The sequence below is a fragment of the Glandiceps talaboti genome, chromosome 22 (assembly GCF_964340395.1).
Source record: "Glandiceps talaboti chromosome 22, keGlaTala1.1, whole genome shotgun sequence".
NCBI classification, from domain to species: domain Eukaryota; kingdom Metazoa; phylum Hemichordata; class Enteropneusta; family Spengelidae; genus Glandiceps; species Glandiceps talaboti.
The window spans coordinates 12,167,822-12,189,507 of record NC_135570.1 but is presented as its reverse complement, the minus strand read 5'-3'; the positions used below and the strand labels follow the sequence as shown (position 1 = coordinate 12,189,507).

The 21,686-nt window shown below is 35.8% G+C and overlaps 3 protein-coding genes across 3 annotated transcripts in view; 2 read left to right on the top strand and 1 right to left on the bottom strand.

Annotated features, from left to right (window-relative positions):
• The first annotated feature begins 926 nt into the window (after positions 1–926).
• Positions 927–8,102, top strand: LOC144451950 (histone acetyltransferase KAT8-like). The gene is made up of 10 exons (XM_078142872.1): positions 927–1,109; positions 1,827–1,904; positions 2,448–2,614; positions 3,347–3,400; positions 4,514–4,678; positions 5,393–5,482; positions 6,034–6,174; positions 6,348–6,441; positions 6,980–7,130; positions 7,326–8,102. Exons 1-10 carry the CDS (start codon positions 1,007–1,009, stop codon positions 7,555–7,557), a joined length of 1,275 nt encoding a protein of 424 aa, XP_077998998.1. The 5' UTR covers positions 927–1,006; the 3' UTR covers positions 7,558–8,102.
• A 1,131-nt stretch (positions 8,103–9,233) lies between these two features.
• On the top strand, positions 9,234–14,226 carry LOC144452316 (cytochrome c oxidase assembly protein COX18, mitochondrial-like). The gene is made up of 6 exons (XM_078143388.1): positions 9,234–9,330; positions 9,949–10,545; positions 11,744–11,894; positions 12,627–12,754; positions 13,067–13,174; positions 13,592–14,226. The coding sequence occupies exons 1-6, from the start codon at positions 9,274–9,276 to the stop codon at positions 13,769–13,771; spliced, it is 1,221 nt and encodes a 406-aa protein (XP_077999514.1). The 5' UTR covers positions 9,234–9,273; the 3' UTR covers positions 13,772–14,226.
• Positions 14,227–16,079: 1,853 nt separating this feature from the next.
• The window catches only part of LOC144452555 (uncharacterized), a 13,276-nt gene continuing 7,669 nt past the window's right edge, over positions 16,080–21,686 (bottom strand). The window contains exons 4-8 of the mRNA XM_078143658.1: positions 20,997–21,686; positions 20,244–20,397; positions 19,335–19,456; positions 19,058–19,155; positions 16,080–18,666 (exon numbers count right to left, since the gene is read on the bottom strand). The exon at positions 20,997–21,686 is cut by the window's right edge and continues 228 nt beyond it. Of these exons, the coding sequence (XP_077999784.1) occupies positions 18,606–18,666; positions 19,058–19,155; positions 19,335–19,456; positions 20,244–20,397; positions 20,997–21,686 (1,125 nt within the window). The 3' untranslated portion in view covers positions 16,080–18,605. The remainder of the gene's footprint in view (positions 18,667–19,057; positions 19,156–19,334; positions 19,457–20,243; positions 20,398–20,996) is intronic.

The following is a 21,686-nucleotide window of genomic DNA, read 5'->3' as shown; positions in this document are numbered from 1 at the left end:
AAAATTGCATAAGTGATATCACATGTACCATTGGTAAGATGATTTTGGCGGGAAATTTAGCGTTTGGAATTCGACATGAATCAGTGTTGATCAAGCTGAACACTACAAATTCCTTTATGCAATACTAATAATCTCTGTTCATGTTCATTTCCTTCTATTCGCAGAACACTAAAGATGACATGGTCGGTTGATTCATAGACATTGGAGAGGGCCCTCAACGTCTTCAATTGAATATTATCCCAGGAATATTATGTCATCGAGGGGTATATATTGAAATATCTTGCTTATTTCCATATTAAAAGGTTTGCAAAACATCTGCAGTTTTTCAATTCAGTGGATATGAAAACAACTGATATAACAATACATGCAGGGCTTTATAATGCGTGGTTAAAATTGATAACTTTACCGGAAACTTACTTTCATAACCCAACTACAACGCACTGAAAGTAAATCAAAGGACTGTAACTAGCCGAAATTGACTTTAATGGACGAAAATAAGTTCAATTAATGAAAATTTGATTTACAAATACAAAAAAAAACTTATCAGTAAAGCAAACAAAAATTTATAGAGTTAACGACCTTAAAAAATATTACAAATAGAAACATGCACTTTAGTATGCAAAAACGCAAGCACATAAGTGTATCAAAATGTGCGCCCTCACACGTTCAGTATGATATAATCAGGGGTGACACTCTAATTATCAAGTGTGCGATGTTATCCCGCAATAATATAGTATAAAATTTAACAATTGCTTATATGACCATTTTTCATAACTTTGCTAAATTACATTTACAAAGTCTCTATTTAAAAAAGCTCATATTTTCACTTGGTAGTGAAAACACAAATTAAAGTGAACACAACAAAATGACACCAAGATGGTTAACCCCTGATCTAATTAACATAGGTATTTTCAAGATGGCTGATCATAGCGTCGGAAACGTATCGTCAGTGCTCCACAAAGACGCCCCAAACCTGGATAAAATTAACCAGAAGGACCAAGAAAATATGGAGAACGAAGCACGGGGTGATATTTTCAAATTTAGTGGTAGACTGGAATGTGTTGAAGTTGGAGAAAATTACCTAGTGAAGCGTTCTGATAACACGTGGCGTAAGTAACATTGGCGTTCCTGTCCACTGTTTATATTTGTATGACGCTGACATGACAGTCTGTGATGTCACATTGTCAGACATCTATATTTTCCTCCCATATTCAATGTGTTCCTGTAATGCAAGCAACGAAACCCCCACTGTCAAAACTAGTCATACTTTTTATACTGATAATGATATGTAAATGCCCTGTCAGTATGGAATGTAGTACTTTTGTTGTCAGATAAACCGTGGATAAACCACGGAAGTACAGTATCACATGATGGTGGACGAACCCAGTAATACAGTATACTATTAGAGTAATAAATATTATGTGTATGGGTGGAGATAGGTTCCTACCTCCATGGTGTATGTTATCCCTTACATGTACAGTATGCCTCTCGTGTGTTTTGTAAGCCAAACAAACCTAAGTAACATTGTCAAATGACTTCAACTGACAAGCTCCGATAGCTCCCATGAAACTGCAATTTTAGAAAGTACTACATTCTATCTCCAAATATATAAGAAAAGAAATCTGTTGCCATGTTTTTGGAAATCTATGTTCCCCAATAAAAGAAATAAATGCCCTTTTGCAGGTTTGTTGTCATATTGTGTTGACAGTTTTGTGACTTGTATATCCCAGGACTACTAGTATGGCTACGTAGGGCATTGTGTCAGTGATGTAAAATGTTTGTGAAATCTTTCAACTTCACGTTTTTTGTCAAATTTCTTCTTGTAGATAAGGCAGAAGTGATTCAGTCAAGAGAAAATGAGTTGGTTGGAGGACGAAGAGAGTTCTATGTCCACTACAAAGGATGTAAGTATATAAGAACTATTTGTCACTTCTTGTAATAATCTACAGAGAATCAATATGGCAGGCCTGATTTTCCAAATACGATCTTTGAAATTCCAATGTTCATTATATGCAAATTGGCATTGAAATCTATGTTGAACTGTGTGTTGTATTTACAGGGCTCAAAATTAACAGTAGTCCCATGTCCACAGACTACCAATTCTTGTCATTGGGCTACCATAATTTGCAGCTAGTAGCCAACTTAGGCTACCACTGATTATGTGATGATTTAAAGGATGGAAGATTTACGGACATGAAAGTATCTTAAATAACACACATATTTCCAATAGAGAAACTCTATTTTCAATTCAGGAATACAGGACTAGTGGTCACCATCCTTGGGCTACCACTTTCTGAAATTGGTAGCCCACTGGGACCACCGTAGAAAAAAAGTTAATTTCAAGCATTGATTTATAATTCTTGCACTAACTTTAGTTTTATGCACAAATATTGTACCAAATGACAGTCGTACTGATATTGCATTCAAATTATTTTTCATGACATTAGTCAACCGAAGACTTGACGAGTGGGTGGAGACCCAGAGACTTGACTTAACAAACTCTGTCACTGAAGACAAGAAAGTGTTTGACCCCAAAAGTATGCTGGAACAAACTGAACGTAAAATTACAAGGAATCAGAAAAGAAAGCATGATGAAATTAACCACGTACAAAAGGTAGGTTTATCTGAATTTGGTTGGAAAATTATGATAGGATTATGGTTTTACATTGGAAGGGGTGGGAATGTGGAGATGGTGCAGGTTGGGTTGAGTGAGGATGTGTGGTGGCGTTAGGGTTGCATGGATGGGTTGTTGGGGTTGGGTTGGGTGAAGATGTGTGGTGGCTTTAGGGTTGCATGAGTTGGGTTGGGTGAGGATGCTTTGGTTGGATGTCTAGGGTGTTAGAACTGCATAGGCTGGGATGTGTGGGGTGTCGCAGATTGGGTTGGGTGAGGATGTCTGGGGTATTCAGGTGCATTGGATGTAGATATGTTGTGTGGTAGGGTTTGAATGGATGGGGTGTGTGGGGCAATTGAATTAGGGTTGAATGGATAGGGTTGGTTATGGTAGGGATCATCATGTTTTAGTAAGATGTGTGTGGATGTTTGAACTGGATTGGCTGGTATGTATGGGGGTGGTGGCTGTAGTGGGTGCCTGGGCTGTATAACGTAATTGCAGCTTAGATCACATCAACCCCACTTTTGTTCCCTGTTAAGACAAGGGAACTCCAGTAATAGGAAGGGGGATTCAGGAAAAACTTGCACAGGTACTTACACATTCCATATCATAGTAAAATAATTAAAGCACTTCTGTAGATTTTACCTGCATACAACTGTAAAATAAAATACAGAGGTTCATTGTATATATGCAATACATAGTATTCATATTGTGATATGTTTGATTTTGTAGAGCTATGCTGAGATGGATCCAACAACTGCAGCCTTGGAAAAAGAACATGAAGCGGTATGTAGGACACAGTGATGTAGTAGTATACATAGCCAAGAGTACTTGTGTCATGAACTCCAAGTCTCAGGGCTATGCTATCATGAACTTGGAAGTCTCTGGGCTAAGCAACCATACATGCTAAGTCCCTGGGCTTAACTTTGTCAAATCTAAGGGCCAAGCTACCATGAACACCAAATCTCCAAGCTCAGATATCATGAACACCAGTCTCTAGGCTTAGCTATTGTTAACGTCAAGTGTCGGGGGGCTTAGCTATCATGAACACCAAGTGTGTGGGCTAGGAGTTATCACACTGTCATACCTCATGATGAAGCAATGAATCGCTCCATTTTGATCACATGATTCATTTATCATTTCATGATATGAACCATTCTCATTTTTGCTCTGAAGGTATTATTTCAAACTTTGTAACCACAAAGTTGATTAGCTGTATTATTTCAAACTTTGTCACCACAAAGTTGATTAGCTTTACTTTTTAGTTTTCAAGCATTCATAGCATGTGGAAAACTTTGTTTATCAAAATTACCAACTTTGTTTACTATTTGGCTTGATCATATCAATACACTGTCATTGCTACACTACCTACCCTGCTTTTATAAACAGTTTGCTTTTTATTTTGTCAAATAAATGACCTTTGATATAGCGTGACTTTGTTATATCGATACTACGATCTTTGACCAACAGTGACTTTTTCTACCAACTTTGACTAACACAGTGAATGTTTCTACCAACTTTGACTAACACAGTGACTGTTTCTACCAACTTTGACTAACACAGTGAATGTGTCTACCAACTTTGACTACATTGACTGTTTCTACCAACTTTGACCAACACAATCGCTTTTTCTGCCAAGTTTGACCGGCATCATGACTATTTATACCAACTTGACCAACACAATAACTTTTTCTACCAACTTTGACCAACACCTTTGATCAGTGCTATGACTTGCACTGAAAATTACTGTGTCTAAACTAGTTACTACCAAACTTCATCACACATCTAAGAACAACCAACTTTGTCATTGTCAAAGTTATGAATTGTTGAAACTATTTGGACTTCATGAACTCATTTTTTCAAAAAAGAAACACATATGTTGTTGATTTGTCTTGACAGATTACCAAGATAAAGTATGTGGATAGAGTCCAGACTGGCAAGTATGAGATAGATACCTGGTATTTTTCACCATACCCTGAAGAGTATGGTAAAGCTCCAAAACTTTGGATTTGTGAATATTGTTTGAAGTATATGAAGATGGAAAAAACTTACAGATATCATTTGGTAAGAATAATACACGATATTCAGTCAAAGAAACACTTAGGTTATATTTTAGAATTCACAACTGCAAAGTTTACACATTACTTTTATTTGTGCCCCGAAGGGTTTCTGACATCAATTAACAGCACAATATATGTAGCGTTGGGGACTATGTCTTCAAACACAGAAAACTTTTTGAACCAGAATTTGTGTCTCTTTAGTAAGTCGTTTTTCATCTCCCAGCAGATCTCACGAGATTCCATGTGAGCCATTGCAACCACTTGAGTGTGGTCAAGTGGAAAGTGTCAAAGGCTTAGTAACACTATTGTTCTAAACATCATCACACATTACCAGTGATGAAAGCTTGACCAGGATCATGTTTGACAACCATTGTTCCTAGTTATATTTGCATATCTCGTAAGGTCTGCAATGAGATGTAAAATCACCTATTTGATCTTTCATGTTACATATGCCTCAAGATCAACTTCATCAAACAAATCTACTTGTTTAGTAATAAAATTTCTACTCAGTCAAAAAAATTCTTGAAAATGAATCCCAAATTTTTGCTGACATCTCGTCAGCATCCTCAGAGGTGTACTACAATGGGTTATTCTCGCAAATCTACTTGTGTTTACTGCTGACTACAATTCGACTGACACCGCCTTTGTCGACATACCATTGAATGCCTAGATAACAGTACAAGTGCTGTACTTATCGTAATGTATACTGTTATTTCAGGGTACTTGTACAGTACGTCAACCGCCTGGTAAGGAGATTTACCGTAAGAATTCAATATCTGTTTATGAAGTAGATGGCAGAGAACACAAGGTAAATCTTTTGTGTGAATGGTGTTCCTGATGTCTGAAAAGTCATAGTGTGTGGAATTAAGATATTTTTAATAAGAGTGATCATAACTTAAACCTCATATAAGACTGAAATGTTATTAAAAGGGAACGCTACTCCAGGAAATGAAGTCATTTTCATAAACTATTGGTTCGTGAGTCATTTCATGATGGTCCATCACCTACAATTACTTGCGATTTCATAAAAACATCAAGTTGATTTTGTGTCGTCATTGGGTATCTCTGCTATGGGCTATTGAATACATTATGTCTGCTGACTCCCATGATGCAATAGCCCATGGCAAATATACCCTATAAAGGCACAAGATCAACTTGCTGTTTCACTAAAATTGCAAGCAATTGTAGGTGATGTAAAATCATGAAATTACTCTCTAGAACACATGGTTTATGAAAATGTCTCTATCTCCTGGAGTAGCATTCCCATTAAATCTTATGCATACTTGACTTGTCATAATACATGTAGGAAGGTCAATTTTGTTGATAACATGCGTGTGTGTGGTCTGTTCTACTTTACAGATTTACTGTCAAAACTTGTGTTTACTGGCAAAACTGTTTCTTGACCATAAGACGTTATACTTTGACGTGGAACCATTCTTATTTTATGTTCTGACTGAAGTAGATAAATATGGTGCACATCTAGTGGGATATTTCTCAAAGGTAAGTTTTCACACAGTCTTTGTTTACACAGTGACCATCCAGTACAGGGCACATCTGTATAGCTATTTTAGTCTCTAAGTAGTTATCACCAGTTCTAAAGCCCTTTTGTAAAAAGAGGTTTTTGATAGTGAACTTGAGATAAAATGTTAATTCTTTGATGTCTCGTATTCCAGGAAAAGGAATCTCCTGATGGCAACAATGTTGCTTGTATTCTTACACTACCACCATTCCAGAGGAAGGGATATGGAAAGTTTTTGATTGCATTCAGTAAGTTCATTATTTTACAATGTTAAGTCCAGTCAGACTTGTTTCTACCTTTAGTACACTTGCATTGATTTCTGCTATCAACTTAAATGTATATATGGTTATTTTACATAATGGGCATGTATGTAAGTGTGTGTCTGTACATTTGTGTATATGTATATGTATGTATATGTGTATGTATGTATGTGTGTATGGTATGTATGTGTGCGTATGTATGTGTGCGTATGTATGTATGTGTGTGTGCACTGAATGTATGTGTATACCTTTATTATACATGTACAAGTAAAGAAATCTTGTCAGTATTTCGAATTTATATATATGATGACAAGCGTATAAGTATATTTTGAATCTACACCTTTCACAAACATTGCTGTATTTCAAAATCACACTTCTCCTAAGCTCGCTTGTTAGCGCTATACATGTACATTAGGTTATTGCTCTCTACAAAGCCATCAACCCCAGCCCATGTTTCTGTATTTCAAATATCACAAATGTAACTGGAGATGTGATTGAATTCTGATTAATTGTATCTACATTGTAGGTTATGAACTGTCCAAAGCAGAGTGTGCTGTTGGTTCTCCTGAGAAGCCACTCTCAGATCTTGGTAAACTGAGTTACCGTAGTTACTGGTCCTGGGTATTGTTGGAAATATTACGCGACTTCAGAGGAACATTGTCAATTAAAGATTTAAGGCAAGTGTTAATGTATAATATATTTAAATGCCTGTTGAACCCATGTAAAATGTTGAGGTTTGCTGGTGTAGATTTTGTACATCCAGCACTAAACTATGTTTGCTGGTGTATATTTTGTAAATCCTGCTCTATGTAAAAATGTATATATTTTAACTAGGTCTAATATGTTCTTTTGTTTGTTCTCTCCATTTATAGCCAAATGACCAGTATCACACAAGCAGATATCATCAGTACACTGCAAGCATTGAACATGGTGAAATACTGGAAAGGACAGCATGTGATTTGTGTCACTCCAAAATTAGTGGACGAACACATTAAGAGTGCACAGTATAAAAAACCCAGACTTACAGTGGACACATCCTGTCTGAAGTGGGGACCACCACTTCGGAGATTTCAGAAGAAAGATAATAAAAGCTCAAAGAAGTGATATTTTTGAAATCTTTTCAGTGTGTCGTGTATATATTAACAAGTGCATCAAAAACTCAGTTGTGTCTGTATCCATGGCAACAATGTTCTAGTCTGTATCCATGTCAACATTAATGAGCTACTATCATTCTACTTTGTATCTATAGCAACAATAATCAACTGTTGATCAGTTTGTGTACTCTGAATTTGTCATACTCGTGAAAGTGCAAAACATGTCATTGGTGGTACTCATTGCTCCCTACATACATGTATGAGTGATTGACGCAACACCCACAAAGACAAAACATCAGTTTTAAGCGTTCTCATCTCTGACAAAGATTTAAAAGTTGCAAGCACTGTTTATAACACAATTAAATAGTTTTACTCGAGCTCTGACGAGTTGGGTACAACATGAACTCGTTTATTGGCTGAGAGAAAAAGTGATACCGTATGTAAAGTAATGATCAAATATGCTCTGCCGTAGAGTAGCAGTATTTATGTTTCACAACTGTAAATATAGTGTGTTATTGTAGTAAATAAAATACAGTCAGTAGGTACATTACTTAACGCACAGTTGCATTTTCTTGACTTGTCCTTTGGTGGTAATAAGTGATGCAAATCAATCACATACAGGTTTAGTATATAAAACGAAACACTGGCGTGCCAATGAGTTGCATTTCCCTACTATAATACCACATGTCCCTCTGGTGATGACTGACTTTCATTGTACCATTGTCATGTCATATTTTTCACATATATACTTGCATTCACTTTCAAACCAGGTTACAGTGGTCGGTTGTCATGGGTAATGTGGTACTTTAAGTTTATTACATTATGTATAACTTGAAGAGGAACAGAATATACTGTACCTATACTTTCAATAGTTCCCACATATTGTGAATTTGGTAGTAGCGAGTAGTTCAGTCATACATGTTTTGAAATCTGTACAGCTTTATAAGTTTGCAAGCATTGTTTTCTACTGTCTTCATGTTTTAAGTGTACATTTATTGAGATGGAGTATGAATTCTGCATTTATGTAAATTTACTATAGTATTGTTACTTGTCTTGGTACTAGTCTTTTGGAACCACTGCCGTCAGTTTTCAATAAAAATTGTAATGTATACAACTATTTGTTTGTTGAGGTACGTACGTGTGTTTGTGCATGTGTGTGTGTGTGTGTGTGTGGATGTATACAACCATCTCTCCTAAGAAATATTGTTGATTGATTGACACTCGGTTTGAAGTAATTTCCTATGTGATCCAACATGACATGACGTGAAGGCAATGGTCGAATTTGTGTTTTTAAAAAAAATTGTACCTCTACTAGGCAAAAAAATATTTGCTAACTAGTTGCTCTTGGAAGAAAAAACTGTTTCCAAATCCTCAAGCTCCCCCTCCCCAAATCAAATGGTTTACCCTTATATAGAGACAGAGATGTGATTTAACAAACAAACACACAAAACAAAATGGCGCTGCGCAGCATGCCGGTCATGGAATGAAGTGATACACCTTTGGGCACTCTTTTTGTCGGGTATTTGATTAAAAAATATTGCTCCTGACCTTTAAGAAAATGGGATCGTATCTGTTTGATAAGCTGCTGTTTACAGAGCTTCATTGATTTGTTTCATTACGTTGTAACTTGTATACGTAAAGTTCTGGCGTCGTGACCCGGATTTCAACTTCATCACGTACAGCTCTCCCAAGAGTTAGTCTGGAAAGGACGATCGTTGGTGACATAATGTGTTTGCTTCATATATACGGTGTGCATAGGAGTGCATATAGGTTTTGTGTACAGGTATGATAACTTATATCTCTAACTAATTACAGTACTCGACTACAGGCTTGCACCCAGAAATCCAGCATCACGGGGGGGGGGGGGGGGGGGGTCCTCCTAACGGTATTTCATATTACATGGATATTGAAAATCATCTTTCTTGAAAATAGATGTGACGCGAGTTTCTGTCCAATCTGAGGAGAGAGTACCTGTGAAATATACTTATAATGAGCTTGCGAAGATAGCTTTATACAGGGCCATAAACCATTGCTAGTGTAGAGGTAGTTTCCTACACATTTTGGTGGAAACACTCCCCAGTGAGGTGAAAAACAACAAAACCTAATACAGTTATTTTGCAATAATTTGTGTAACGATCTCCACAGAAAATAATGCATATATATTATGGGTGACTAATTTTACACTAAGTTTAAAAAAAAAAAATCTGAGATGTTTTGGGAATGACTTCATTTGGCAAATGTAAATACCTCCAGGGATATCCTATATGAATGAGCATATGCAGATAAGTGGCATTTGTGATGTTTACCAAGGTATATGGTGCTAGAATTAAATACATCAAACTATAGTAGTACATCATAACATGAACAATAATGATTGTATGCGGTATTTTGTTTTCTTCAGAAATTACTGTGTAAGCGGACTTTGTCATCATTTTCATTCAACCAAAATGCAAGATGTGTACCTCAAAAGGAGCAACGGAGAAGAAGTCATGTGTTAAATCAATTTACATATTCCGTAAATTATCAAAATCAGTTTGTTGGACTTCATCAGAAAAGGTACAATTCAAGTTCAACAGCGGCGAAAGATGTACCAGGCACAAAAGAGGTACCGATAACAGAAGATGTACCAGTAGATGTGCCGGAAACAGGAGATGTCCTGGAAAGAGGAGTCATGCCAGAAACAGGAGATGTACCAATACCAGAAGATGAACTATATGTTTATATACCAACATTTGATGAGTTAGGTTATGAATGGATAGACTATGTACATTTACAGACCAGCCTACCGTGGTGGCTGACTATCATTGCAGCTACTGTAGCAATGAGGACAGCTATACATCTACCATTGGCTATTATGACACAGAGAACTATGGCACGCTTTGAGAATGTACAGCCAGAAATCAATGGCCATGTGGAACTATTTAGACAACAAACTAACATTGAAGCCAAAGAAAGGAAATGGAAGCCCAAATTTGCTGCAAAAAAATATGATAAAGGGGTGAGTATATTTCGAATTTGCTAGAGGGGTGAGTATGTCATATATATATAAGATGGGTGTTTGTAAGCTTCTTTCCTTGCATTCCAGTGACTACTATTGTTATTGACAGTTTTCAGTGTCATTTTACATCAGTAGAAATGTCACTTAGTACTATTAATGTAATGGCATCAAATCCCAAGATCTCGCTTTACATCTAGCTCACTGAGGTTCTGAGATGAAATTTCAAATCAACTGAAGCCACCCACACAGTCATTAACATCATGTCTTTGTTTAATCAATCACAGAATTCTGCCCAATGATAAGTTTGTGTTTAATATGGATATTTACATAATGTCTAAATATGGTACATTTGTCAGCTCAGGACGCTACTTATACCCTGTTTACGTCATTCTAACAGTTGAGAATTTATTCATTTGCATAAACAACTTTTTGGTTCATGAGTCTCAATGAGCTAAAAGTTATTCATATGGCAGCTATTTGAGAGAGGTGTCTGTGATGATGCCCCTTGACAATTAGATATATTCATTTGGCAGCATTGCATGTAGTCTTGCTGCTAGACGTTCGGGCTTTCTTTCGATGCTATAACTATAAGCGAACGAAGTTCGCATGTGAGGGCCTGCCCGAACAGTCTAGCGAATGTCATTTTCAGACTGGACATTCCATTGAGATTACATTGAGCGGTGGGTTGGGCCATCTATGCATATATATATACTTTAATATATTCTTTAACCTATGACCTCGGGGAATCTCTGCATGCAAGTGTTGACAAACACATTTACGTCATTACTATGGCTTATCGGTTTATGGTAATTGTGAGTTTGATGAGTGTGTAGACGTTGTCATTCACACATTTCAGTTAACGCATTGGTGGTTATTTATACAAGCCCCTCCTTAAGATGAATATGCATGAAAATTTAGCTATTGTCCTCTGTTTGTGCTTCTCGCTAATACGGTTCTCTGATTGGCAGTTATTTATATCCTGATGACATTCGCTAGACCTCGGATGTTCCATCCTCGATAGCGTTGTTCGGCGGTGTGTTGTATTTTATCGGAAGAACATCCGAGGGCTAGCTGATAGACTACATTGCATGTTACACTTACCTCACATACACAAACACACACACACACACACACACACACACACACCCAATCTACTGTATTCTATAGTATGACTACAACTTTCAATTGTTTGTTGTAGTTGAGAGAAATCGTAATGGCTTACCACCACAGAGAGAGATGTAGCCCTTGGAGATCACTAATTCCTATTGGTGGGCATCTAATCACATGGTACGGTATGACTATTGCCTTAGGTCAAATGGCTGGTGGTTCTGCACAACTCTTTGGCACAGGTAAGCATCATCACTTTATGATCTCATGAATTGATGACATCACTATATGAGCTCAAATGTTGATCACACCATATTATATCATTATCTCCAAAGAATTTGTTGTGCATGTACCAAGTTTGAATTCTAATTCATTTATTCTCAGCACAGTTACCTTTGCTATTTATGATGAAACAAAGTCACTAAGGTGATCATCTATTGCATGAGGTATAAATTGACACACACACACACACACACACACACACACACACACACACACACACACACACACACACACACACACAGTCCATTCCATTCCAGTCGCATTTATTTCTGCCACCTGTATTAATTGTTACTATCACCTGATATGATTCTACATGACTGAACAATGAATATTCATGACTGAACAATGAATATTCATGAGAGATGTTTTACACTGAAGAGAATAAGCACTTAGGAGTCATGATTGTTCACCCATGAATAAATTTCTGCTGACTCCCATCAGGCAATGTGACCCCAATAAAGATACCCTATCAAAGGCACAAGATCAAGTTGATATTTCTCTGGAATTTCAAGTAATTTTAGGCGATGTAAAATCAGGAAATTACTCTCCAGAGAACCCACAGTTCGTGAAAATACCTTTTTCCTGGAGTGGTGTTCCCTTCTAAGTACATCAATGAAGATGAAAAGTAAAGAAACATGTAAAGATATGATTTGTGAAACACTTTGTAATAAGAATGTTATTTTCCATTTCAGAAATGGATGTTGACTTTCTGCCAGAGTTTTTAAATCAGGGAGGGTTGTGGTTTTCTAATTTAACAGTACCTGATCCATACTTTATACTTCCTGTTATGAACTTTGTTACATGCATAGCTTTGATTGAGGTAAGTACAACTTTGTTGCATGAGTAAGTTTGATTGAGAACCAATTTGTAGTTTATAAGTTTCCTGCCATGAGCAGCCAGTTTTATGTAATGTACACAGTTTTGAAATTAAAATGGTGTAGTCCATAAATGAGGCCAAGGGGAGGTTAGTGTCAACTTAAAGTGACATAAATGAGGCGAGAAGATTACCGAGGGTAGTATCCCATTAATGTATTGGACTAAGGTTTTTATTAATTACAACCAGTGCTAACACAGGATCTAGATAATAGCAACTATGTATATTGTTATAAACCTCATTGTGTTGTTTTCTCAGTGTTGGAACTTACGCCGTGGACCTGAAACAAAAACATTTCAGAGACTCAAGTTGCTTTTACGTGGAGTTTCACTAGCCATGTTACCTGTTGCTACAATTCTCCCTGCAGTAAGTAGTTTTCACAACCTTCCTTGTTTGCTGTCAGATGGTAAAGTAGTGTTCTCTCTCTTCTTATGAAGCAACAAAAATAACATAACAAAGTTGACAGACAGTACAGTCCATACCAGAGTTGACAGACAGTACAGTCCATAACATAGTTGACAGACAGTAGTCCATAACATAGTTGACAGACAGTACAGTCCATAACATAGTTGACAGACAGTACAGTCCATAATATACTCAAGCAATAGATGTTCGCAAGATGCAACAAACAAATGCTGTCATTAATTGTAAATATACACACCCACATCAGTGTTATAATTACTTACAAATGTATATACATGTATATATCAAAGTATTCCACCGATATGGTGTTTCCTTTCAAACTTACTATATTTCCACATTTATATTTGTTTTCACACACAGAGTATCCAGTTATACTGGTTAACATCAAGTTTGTGTGGTCTCGGATATTTCTTCTTGTTAAAACAACCCACAGTGAGAAGAATGGTAGGCATTTCTAGAACTCCAAGTGAAATGACCCAACCACTCAAAGAAATGACATATATTTTTAAAGCTCGGTACTTGTCAAAGAAAATATTTTAGATATTAAAATTGAGAAACAGTGTCTTTAGATTATGATCAACTGGATTTTTAAAGGAAAAGTCCAGTCAGACTTATTTCTACCTTTAGTACACTTGTATTGATTACTGCTATCAACTTAAAGGAAAAGTCCAGTCAGACTTATTTCTGCCATTAGTACACTTGCATGGATCACTGTTATCAACTCACATTTGAATTTGGGTGATCAGCTCCCTCACTTACCTTGAAATCTTGTAAGAAAGCCATACTACGTTCAACTTATGTTCAGTCATTTTGGCAATTTCCAGCAAGGGTTTATGGGAAAACCTCTGGTGATATTATATAAATTAGCATCAAGTCAAGAATCTGTGCTACTAGTATTGAGAAGAACTATGAGTAATTTAGAAAGACTTTTTCTTCAGAAACCAATCTTTCTAAAATTTCCTGAAGAAACTAAAATCTTTGTTTATTTTCCAATTGTATGATGTAAAGTCAAGTAAAGCTAAATGCAGTACTTAGAGACACTGTTGTCATGGCTTTATGCTAATCAAGTGTGTATATTAAAAGATTTGTTTTACTTTTGGTTTTAATAAATGTGGAGATGAATTGAACTCTTTGGTGTATGAGAATGGTTTATTATATTTTATAAGTGTTAAAGGGGCACAAGCTGTATTTATATGTTGTTGGGCATGACCTTTAATTGCTACATATTTATAAACTGTGCTTGCAGTATTCTTGTTACAGAAGCATACGTAAAGGGACACATGCTGAGTTTACACATGTTTAGGTGTATATGGGCTTTGGCCCCGGGAAAGTCTGTGTTGGGGTAACCCCATCATCGCAAACCACGGCCTCTTTTACGGCACCGCCGAAACTTGCTGTAAGAAAGCACAAGAAATAACAGCTCTGGTTTGCAGGAATGGGGAAACTCACAGTCCCTTGATAAAACAGATTTATGATGTTGCCCTATCGATCAGTCAACATATGTATAATGTTGCCTAGGAGCTTGATGTTCATACAAGTAGTGGTATGTCAAGGTTCACTCATAATATCATAACCAGGATACAAAGGAGTTTTTACAATTATTCATGTTTGCTTTATTGATTTCAATAATTATGTTTGAAACAAGATGATCAAAATATCAAATATTTGATAAAAACTATAACATTCCCTGCACCACAAACCTGCATACATTCCTCCAGTTAACTCAAAAAAAAACATTATATGGCACACCTGGCTTGTTTCAAATATTCAAATTGACACTTTTCCCTGAATTTAATGCATATTTGAGCGACAAGTGCTATTATCTAAAAAGTTATTTATAAGTTAGTACTGATAGTAATCTCCAAACAGCTACAGCAAGTCAAAGTCAAAAAGAAAAATGTGAAAATGAATTTTAAAGTGACCATATGGATGAGTAATAAGTATTTATTTACAATTTTTAATTTACAAGACAACCTCACTGTCATTTTCCACATGAAAAAAATGTGTTTGTAACGCAATAAATTGCCAAAAAGCTAAAAATTGTGTAATTGGTTAATGTACGTACAACTACAAACATTTTATACATTATTAATTCAGTGTTTTACTATTTATTGAGTTATGGACTTGATATATATTCTTTCACATTGTATTTCCAAGTAGAAAAACAGTGTAAAGTTGTTGTACAAATTAAAAATTCCTAGATAAATAGTCAATTTTCATTCATATGGCCACTTTATTCAATCTAACAATATCTAAAAATAACATTTCACAAATATACTGTATTGTACGTACAGTACTTAATATCATAACTAGGCAAAGCCAATAAGCTCGCGCAGGGTAGATCCATTTGTAGATGATATTGTAGATAGCACCCTCCGCATGGAGAATGCGCATAGTATATAGAACACGCATGCGTAGTCATTGTGCCACAATGCATCCTTGGGTAAAACCACCAAAAAACACCACATAGTATATAGGACACACATGCGTACTAGTCATCGAGCCGCTACGTGTCCGCTTCATGAGCTATTAAGTTTCAACCTTGGGTGAACTCTGATGCTGTCATCACATCGGTTTGAAATTCTCTTTTTATCAGACATGTATCAAATGTACCGTAGGTCAAGCCAACAGCCTAGCATCAGTTGTGTAGTCAAACCTAGGCTAGTAACTATACATGTGGTAGTTTTCTACAATCTCTCTCTCTCCACCAGTGATATGGATAACATCATCATCTTTATATCACCTCTCCAATAGCATTGAACTGTCGCTGTCAGTGGTAAGAACATAATGTCATGCTAAAGAAAGCCATTTGACTATACAGTGGAGAGAGAGATTATAGAAAATGACCACAAGTATAGTTACTAGACTAAGTTAAACCTAAAATTAGATTATGATTGCAGCAGCAATGTTTCTGCCCCTCTTAGATATCTCAAAGTCCCTTTTACTGATTGGCTTTGTGATTACCCATTGAATATGGTAATTATGTGAACATTGCACAACTCTATTCACATGGTGAGGCTACTGGCATAATCTGGCACAGCCGGAAGATTCATAAAGCCATTTGGAACCACCACCCCCAACCCCCATAAAATGTTATATTGCATGACATTTATCTGTCATCTAAATTTGATTACATTGTGAAATAAAGCTGAAATGATTGTATCATCTTTGTACCAAGTTAAATGACATTGTGTGTGTCACACTAACCGTAGAAAGGACTGCATTTATTACTATGGCACGAAACGTTCACACAATGTAAAGACATAACCAATATGCACTTTGCAATTCAAACTGAGCATGCTCAGATGCAAAGGACTGTGGGATTTTTTGTATTTGTGGTTATACCTTAACTAGGGTTATCAAAAGGAAAACTTTATAGTAAGGGTATGGTCTGGATGACAAAGAATTCATCAAAACTAATGATTTATTAGTTTTGATGAATTCAGTTTTATATGGTATGGCACATTTCCCATAATGCACCATCAATGGGTTTGCAAGTTCTCAATTTTGGTGTGTCTGTGGAAAGATAAAATGGCAACAGAAATATTGTCTGCAATAATTCTGGAGTTGAAGTGATAAAATACTATATTGTAATGTATACCAGTATACAATACTATAATAAAGCTATGTTATTCCATGGATAGCTTTACTGAGATCCATGATTATTCAAAGCACTGAGCTTTATGTTCATAAATTCAGGAAACACAAATGTAATTGTCTAAAAAATAAGCCAACGCTGGCATGTCACATCTTCTATCAACTCAAACACTACAGTAGAAAGTACCATAAAAATGTTCAAAAATCAGCAGAACTTAAAATTATGTATTACTAACTTACTGTTTCTGAGTAGTGTTGCATTTTATACAGATTTTAACAGTACTACGGTATTTCTGAATAAAGTGTTACACATCTTACAAAATGTACAAACTTAATGGTTCTGAAGAAAGTGTCATACATTCATATCTTGTACTAACTTATTGGTTCTGAAGAAAGTGTTGTATCTTGTACAAACTTATTGGTTCTGAAGAAAGTGTTGTATCTTGTACAAACTTATTGGTTCTGAAGAAAGTGTTGTATCTTGTACAAACTTATTGGTTCTGAAGAAAGTGTTGTATCTTGTACAAACTTATTGGTTCTGAAGAAAGTGTTGTATCTTGTACAAACTTATTGGTTCTGAAGAAAGTGTTGTATCTTGTACAAACTTATTGGTTCTGAAGAAAGTGTTGTATCTTGTACAAACTTATTGGTTCTGAAGAAAGTGTTGTATCTTGTACAAACTTATTGGTTCTGAAGAAAGTGTTGTACCTTGTACAAACTTATTGGTTCTGAAGAAAGTGTTGTACCTTGTACAAACTTATTGGTTCTGAAGAAAGTGTTGTATCTTGTACAAACTTATTGGTTCTGAAGAAAGTGTTGTATCTTGTACAAACTTATTGGTTCTGAAGAAAGTGTCATACATTCATATCTTATACAAACATTGGTTCTTAATAACATGGTGTATCTTGTACAAACTTGTTGGTTCTGAAGAAAGTGTCATACATTCGTATCTTGTACAAACTTATTGGTTCTGAAGAAAGTGTCATACATTCGTATCTTGTACAAACTTATTGGTTCTGAATAAAGTGTTGTATCTTTGTACAAATTGAATAGTTCTGAATAGTGTTCAGTAGGTTATACAATACAAAGCAATTTTATCATTTCAAAATATTGTCATTTGATCAAGGAGTGGTTTACACATGTAACCTCTGTAACAGGCCTTCACACTGTATAAGAGTTTGTATTTAATTTACATAACTCATTTTTTTCTTCATTCAGCCATGGAAATACGAGTGACCTAAGGGGCCTTTGTCACTACAAGTCGCTAGACAAGTAGTGACAACCCTTAGGTCATGAGTATTTTCTGGCTGAATGAAGAAAAATATTGGAGAATAACATAATTATACCAGCACCAGTAATATCAAAGAAAAATCAGGGAAAGTAATGGCAATTTTGAATGTTTTGACTCACATTTCAAACACAGCAGAACCAGTGACATAGACACGTGTTGTCATGACATAGAACGACCAGAGTATATATTCCATATTTTGTGTTCTAAATGGCTTGTGCATGGTATAGTAATATATAGTCCATGGCTGCTTTAATTAAGATGTGATTAAAATATTGAGTACAAATCTGTACATTCACAGACACAGAGTATGAAGTCCAAGTGTCTCTGTATTACATAGCAGTAACTGGCAAAAACTTTGATTACGGAGGTTTGACCCTTGACCTCTCCACATCAAACCTATCCATGCAGATAACTTCATAAGAAAAATCAAACCACAAAGAATCTTCTGAAGTTGTTGCTATGTTGTCATGGTAACTTCTGTATATATTACACTTCCGTTGATGATGCTTCTATTCTTGTTAGGAGTTCTTTGCGATAAACTTCATACCTGAAAATAAATGTGACTTTTTAGTCTATGAAATTACATCTTAAAGTCTATGAAACTGTCTTAAAGTCTATGAACCTGTCTTAAAGTCTATGAAACTACATCCTATAAATATTAGTATCGCGTCTTAAAGTCTATGAAACTACATCTTAAAGTCTATGAACCTAAATCTTAGAGTCTATGAAACTGTGTCTATAAAAATTAGTATCACGTCTTAAAGTCTATGAAACTACGTCTTAAAGTCTATGAAACTACATCTTAAAGTCTATGAACCTACGTCTTAAAGTCTATGGAGCTATGTCATAAGTCTATGAAACTATGTGTCTATAAAAATTAGTATCATGTGTTAAAGTCTATGAAACTATTTAGTCTTGATACAAAACAATAAACTTACTTTTGTTTAAGTGTCTTCACTTTCTTTTCTTCCTCTTCTTTATACCTGTCAAGAATAGCTCTCAAGACAGGTAGATCTACGTGAATTAATTGTGCCACCTGAAGAAAAAAATGTGCAAAGACCAAAATGAACTCACTGTAAGTGACATACATCAAAGCATGAATTTTTTACTGTTGCACATTATTCATATCACAGTTTTTGATAAGTTGCCCTGCTTTCCTCTTCCCCTTTTTGATGCTAGACATACCGTACCATATACTATAAAAAGAACTCTTACCTCATGAGTAATTTCTGTGGTTGATGATTTTTCCATCAGATAAATCTTTGCATAGTCTTCATTTGGTCCCATGTTAACTCTTTCCAATAACGGAAAATCTGTCATCTTCATTTGTGCAGTTTCTGATTTAGAAATAAAAACAAATTTTGATTATTGTGCATCCGTTGATATAATAGCATTAAAAAAACACTGACTGTAACTGAACAGAGCAAATACATAATACAAAATGTACTAATATTCTCAATGATTATCAGAAGATTTTGAGTCACTGGGAGTCATTGTAGTTTGATCAGTTATTTAGCTGTTGCTATGAGGATTGTCTTGGTTAATAGGTATATTATATCCATTTTTTGAGTCTTTGTTCAATTGTATACCAATCACTATTATGATCTTTGCAATTGGCTGTCATTTACCTGTTGCTATAGGCACCGACCTTGTTGCTAGACACCATTACACCCAGGTTTTGAGTGTTTGTTCACTTGTCTACCAATCACTATTATAATCTTTGCAATTGGCTGTCATTTACCTGTTGCTATGGGCATCGACCTTGTTGCTAGACACAATTACATTCATTTTTGAGTGTTTGTTCACTTGCCTACCAATCACTATTGTTATCTTTGCAAGCAGGTGTCATTTGCCTGTTGCTATGGGTGTGGTCATGGTTGCTAGAAAAAGTTGCATGAATGTCTTGAACTGTACTTGATGTGATCATTTCTTGAACACCTCCACATCTAGACACCCCTAAAAACATCCCAGTTAAGAGCAATGCACTTGACTGTTTTTTAGAGTTTTACTTTTCCAAAACTGACATCTTTTGAGATCTAATGTGAATATGAGCAAAGGGGTCATCTTGCATCTTGTCTTAAACAATTCTTCATCTAAACATCCCATATGTGTAACTACACTTACCTCCATTGTCTTTCACTTTATACAGCATGAATTCTTCAGATCTATTCTCCACTGCAAATTTTTTGAGAAGTAAATCGATGACTTGGGCTGTTGTCATAATGCTTGCAACTCTGACATTGGTAACACTTCCATGCATTGGAGTGAAACTGGCAGTCTGTTGACAAACAAACAAACAAACACAATACATGATATCACCTGTCATTTCTACACAATAGATATGAAATCAGGGTGGGTGAATGATCAGAGTGGTTGGACATCATGGTGGGTGAATGATCAGAGTGGTTGGATTGTAATCTGCAAGTTGCACATTTGAGTATTGCTGTCATTTGTTTCTGAGTGGCTAAAGTCCTTGGACAAGATTTGAACCACAATTGTGCCTCAGTCAACCCAGTTTTATACTTGGGGACCTGGTAGGGTAGAGGTTGCAATGTGAATGCATTAATCCTATGCCTTCAGATAAGCTGCAATGGATTGAATGCTCCTAGGGAGCTAATAAAGGAAGTATCAAAGTATGTTGTGTCACTATAGGTACATGCTAAGTATAATAATGTACAGTGCTTTGAGCATATAAAACAAATGAATCGAAGATGATGGTGTATCAATGAAATTCTATGTATGTACATACATACGGATCTCTGATTTACAACATCTGATGATGCCTAAATTGCAAAATACAACCAAACGAAAAACAATTAGTCGCGACACAAAAAATTTGGTTGACTTACAGTGAAAACTAATTAATTGTATACTCACCTCTTGATTATAAAAATGTCCACTAAAAGACGTTTTCCTACTCCTTCGTCGCAGACTTTTTGATCTATTAGGTCTTTCAAAGGCACGAATTTCTGTCTTGGGACGACTTTTTTCAACCATACTTTTAGATCTCGGTATTGCATCCTTAATACGACTGGGAAAATCATCAAAATCTTCGTCAAAAGTATCCATGAGATTACTGGTATTCTTGAACTCTGGCTTGTTTGCTCTGTCCCCTAAATTACCAAATCTACCAAAATCCCTAGTTCTATCCCTAAAATTTCCAAATTTACCGAAATCAGGTGACAAAAACCTTGATTGATTTTGAGCTGTGCTGGATGAATTTGAGCTCTGTACATGGGTTGAGGTCGTAGAGTAACTACTCTTCTTTGTATGGACTTGTTTGTGAACTCCACCTGGTTTTTCCACTTCCTCTCTTTCTTCTGTAACATTTTTCTTCTTTTTGACTTCGTGTTTTTCCTTTTTATACGCACCTTTCCCTTTATCCACCTCTTCAGTTTCTCGAACATAATCTTTATCAGATTCTAAGTTTTGTTTCTCGCTTCTCAAATTCTTGTCAGTTTTGATTACCACTTTTCCTTTACCACTTTCCTTGTTTTTCACCTTTTCCTGTTTCACAACTCCAGTATTTTTACCCTCTTTATCTATTTCAACCTCCGTAGTTTCTTC

Bases quoted from the DNA above. Each gene is read 5' to 3' on its own strand.
- LOC144452316 (XM_078143388.1), top strand. From the start codon at position 9,274: ATGTGTTTGCTTCATATATACGGTGTGCATAGGAGTGCATATAGGTTT. The intron at 9,331-9,948 runs GTATGATAACTT...TGTTTTCTTCAG, and splicing joins CATATAGGTTTTGTGTACAG to AAATTACTGTGTAAGCGGAC. The intron at 11,895-12,626 runs GTAAGCATCATC...TTTCCATTTCAG, and splicing joins TGCACAACTCTTTGGCACAG to AAATGGATGTTGACTTTCTG.
- LOC144451950 (XM_078142872.1), top strand. From the start codon at position 1,007: ATGGAGAACGAAGCACGGGGTGATATTTTCAAATTTAGTGGTAGACTG. The intron at 1,110-1,826 runs GTAAGTAACATT...TTCTTCTTGTAG, and splicing joins GCGTTCTGATAACACGTGGC to ATAAGGCAGAAGTGATTCAG. The intron at 5,483-6,033 runs GTAAATCTTTTG...TCTACTTTACAG, and splicing joins TAGATGGCAGAGAACACAAG to ATTTACTGTCAAAACTTGTG.